At 36.2% G+C, this 4,123-nt stretch overlaps 1 protein-coding gene across 1 annotated transcript in view; it reads right to left on the bottom strand.

Moving 5' to 3' along the window:
- The window catches only part of LOC116380718 (mucin-13-like), an 8,237-nt gene extending 5,984 nt beyond the window's left edge, over positions 1 to 2,253 (bottom strand). The window contains exons 1-2 of the mRNA XM_031842602.1: positions 2,135 to 2,253; positions 9 to 97 (exon numbers count right to left, since the gene is read on the bottom strand). Coding sequence (XP_031698462.1) covers positions 9 to 97; positions 2,135 to 2,189 — 144 coding nt within the window. The 5' untranslated portion in view covers positions 2,190 to 2,253. The remainder of the gene's footprint in view (positions 1 to 8; positions 98 to 2,134) is intronic.
- Between the last annotated feature and the right edge of the window lie 1,870 nt (positions 2,254 to 4,123).

The raw sequence follows: 4,123 nt of genomic DNA, 5'->3' as shown, positions 1-4,123 counted from the left end.
GCTGCTGTAGATGCTACACTTGTAGTAGTCGTATCTGTAGCTGCTGTAGATGCTACACTTGTAGTAGTCGTATCTGTAGCTGCTGTAGATTGTCCAGCTGCAGTAGTTGTTGTTTATCAGTTGAGAGAGAGAGAGAGAGAGAGAGAGAGAGAGAGAGAGAGAGAATGACTGTCAAATGCGACCCTGCTTCATAATAAATGTGTATGCTTATCTCCATCAAATGAGTATCAACAGCTAATGCCAGCCAGCCTATCGTCATGAGTAATTTGAAGAGACACATACATCTTAACAATACAGCAGCATGAATTAGGGGTCTACACAGTGCCTGAAATGGCCCGGTACTCACCAGCACTTACTACTTATTACCTACTTACTGCCTATCTTGCCTTACTGCCACCTCCTGTTGGCCAAATCTTTTTTGTTTGTTGTGTTAGTTAGGTTTAGGCATGAGGTTTGGTTACAGTTAAAAAAAGAATATCAGGGTAAGCCAATCAGAGTCAAAGTAGATTGGATCATGCCTTGCCCATCCTAGGGAAAATAAATATTGCCACCTGGTAGTCTAGGTGCTCACCCTCAAACACCCGTGTACCTGCGTCTCTGTGTAAACACAAAGCTGAATGCTAAGAAAACATTCCTCAAAATCGCTTTGTTATTCGTAGTCATTGTCAATTTAAATCTGTTGGCTGACATCATATTTTAAGTGGGTTTTATTGTAGCCTATAAAAGCCATATCATATTTGTGTATAACTTGATTTGTATCAATAGCTACATGAAAAGTTTACTTTTATGTACAAACTGTAGAAGTAGTATATGTTGAACGTAGGTTTAATATCTGTAATAAAATACACACAAAAATACATTTGAAGTGGGATGTTTTTCTAAGACATACTTTTAAATATATCCTAGAAGACACATGCGATGATCATGTCATGCAACTGCTGAAGTGACACCTTTTTTGGTCCAGTTCAGGCACTAGGTTTACAGGCTCTGTTTTTTTCTTTACCTAATCATAGCAAAGATAATTACAGCTTAAAGGTCCAGCTGTTCACGATGTGAAACGCTGAGCATTGTGGTTTCATTGTTTTTAAAGTTAATATAATTGGATCATTCGGTTAGTGGCTTCAATAGTAACTGGTGTCACAGTCCATTGCTGCATACATTGATGCTGAGACAGTGAATTTGTGTAATTTACATATTGTCTAAAAATAAAATCCTTAAAAACATTTGCACCGTGTTATGAACAGGGATTTAGAAGAAATTAGGGCTCTCAGATCCAAAAGTGTCAGTTCAATGACACATTTAGAAGCAGTTTATTAGTGTGGGTCGACTCCAAATAACATCCAAACTAAGGGTGAATGAGTCACATTTATACTGAGGATGTAAGGAAATGACTTATCACACTATTTAGGTCCATTCTTATTCCCAAAAACTAAAAATATCTGTTCCTGTTATGATGCAGACCATCATAAAGCTCATTTAGGCTTTAAACATAAAAAGCATGAACCAGACTTGAGGGTTTAAGGGAAACAAAGAGACTTCCTTATTGGAGTAGACTCTTAAAGGATGGTAAGGTAACAACAGTGTCATAATAGGTCAGATTGTCTGCATCAATACAATAGTTAAATATTAACATTTGATGTGCACACAGAACAAATCCTGAGGTCAAAACATAAATGGTTGTTAGGCCAAGGTTGAAGCAATTATGCAAATGTTCCTTCATTTGAACTATTGATTTGTGAATAGCTGGATGACTGGATTTTAAATTTGAAACAAAGCTGAGATAAAACACATTAAATATGAAAACAACGGGCTGTTGAGAGAATAGATACACTGGCATAAGTAGCAATGTTCAGCCCTCAGTTTGCATTATCACTTTCCATTTTTCACCTGCACAGGTATCACTGGATTTAGATTTAATAAACCATACAATACCATAAATCTTTTTTATATCTACTACTATCTAATAAAAGCATATTCAAACAGAGGCTGTGGGATGAAAACATCTCTGCTTTGGGTAGCGACTTATTTAAACCTAAAACCCAATACAAATTTATAAAAACTAAAAAGAGAGAGTAAAAGAGAGCAGTATTTTCCTCAAATGAAGTAAATATTTTTTTTAAATCAGGCGACTTACCAACACAGGCCACAACTAGCCAAAGGACAAAGAACAGTTTGAATTCTGGAGCCATTGGAAAATAACTGACTGACAAAACCTCACCACAAGCAAGAAAGCCAGAGAGGGCTATGACTGGACGGGGGCTTTAGGGCTCAGGTGTTTTAATCATTAGCCACTCCTCCGAGGGCGGCACTGTGTGCTAAAGTACATTTCCCACCCAGAAAACAAGACTCTGTGGGCCTACTTTCTAACAGGCCATTTATCTATCTATCAATCTTCCATGATATAGATCTGTCTCTGTTTGTTTGTTTCTGTTAATGTCCAGGAAGTGTACCAGACATAAGAGCGATATAAAGACCAGGCCAGGCTAAGCCAGGGGTGACTGTAGCTATCATAAACACAACCTGCTGACAATTGTCAATCCAAAGAAGTGCTGGCCATGCTGTTTGTTTAACAAATGATCTTTGGGAAGTGTAGCATGAAATTATCTCAGCAACCACTTACACTAGAGAAGATGCTGAAATAACATCCTCGTTGCTTTCACAAAAAACATAAAAAACGTCAATCTGACGGACTAAGAATTATTACCAGTTCTTTAAAGGTGCTTTAAAAGCTTACAAGCTTTTAACCCTAAATAATCTATTTCGACGTAACCCCAACATTTTCATTAGTAACTGTGATTTAATAAAACATTTTTCTCACTAACTTTAACTGATTACAATTACATTTATTTTGTAACTCCATTATGTAACTGTCTCAAATACTGCCCAACACTGCGTACATCTTTCCTGGCTGAACTTGTCTCCAGCTGAAAACATGTAAAACAAACAGAACAATAAAGAAAAATACTACCTCACTGTAATTAAAAAACAAAAATCTATTTTAAGCTTCTTTCTTAGAGCATATGTCACTTTTTTGGTACACCTTGGACTCTGGCTTCACACGTTACTTATGGAGGGCGTAATGAATGGGAGGGACAAAGATTACAATCCTTGCCAGTCAAATTATGACTTTATGACAGAAAGTGATTCAACCCACTTAGTCTTATCGGAAACTAGGTGGCCAATAAAACTGGGTGGGACAAAGGAGAACAGGACCTTTGATACAAACATGTCTTAAGACGTGAGATAATAAGATCTCGGTGTTAAACAGTTTAACAGCTAAAAAATAAGGTTGACAAGACATCAACATGATAGTTGGAACATTTGGAAAATCAAACACCTTAAGATTGCAAGTGTGAAGTAATGTTTTAAAAACGTTTTTTAAAGTTCAATGAGAACTGAGCTATCATTCCATCACCACCAGTAAAATCATATTATCTCCAAGTTGACTTCGATCCCAGATGCGTATCTGAATTAACGCAGGAATAAAGTCTTGCGCCACTTCCAATGCGTCAGTGGAAAAATGGCTAAAATTGCCCAAAGATAAAAACAGGTATGTTTTAACTGAAGGGGAAATAATTCAAGCACTGGCTTCCATGGGTGTTGATTAATTAAGGCCAAAACAACTAATTGGGTTTATGGTTTAACAGAAACACATCTGTTTACACAATTTGGGGCTTCCACACCAATGTAAAATAACAATACTTATAATAATTTTACAATCTTTTGAAAAATGTCTGGATTGGAATCTCCTCTCACTCTTTGCTTCGTTTAACATCAGTTAACTTAAATCAGTAGAAATAGGCCTAAACTAACCGGGAAACACACAAAACTTATTTTTCATCTGTATGTCTGTAATTAATTACATATGTAAATAGAAAAAAATACCTCATTTAAATCATCAAGGCCATTATGGAATATTAGATTCTATCATTTCCAATTATATTCCTTTACAGAAATCACAATTTTCCTCACAATCCTTTAATAATCGTCAATTTATTCAAAAGGGGAATTTTAAATGTTGTAACTTGGGTTCAGCTTATTATCACATATTTTTAAGCAGTGTGTTTCAGAGCAGATACATGCTCAGCTACATTGATCACCGGCAGGTTTCATGAATATGTTG

The sequence above is a fragment of the Anarrhichthys ocellatus genome, unplaced genomic scaffold (genome assembly GCF_004355925.1).
Source record: "Anarrhichthys ocellatus isolate YVR2014 unplaced genomic scaffold, GSC_Weel_1.0 scaffold4, whole genome shotgun sequence".
NCBI classification, from domain to species: Eukaryota; Metazoa; Chordata; class Actinopteri; order Perciformes; family Anarhichadidae; genus Anarrhichthys; species Anarrhichthys ocellatus.
This window is presented reverse-complemented; position numbering and strand designations above follow the sequence as displayed.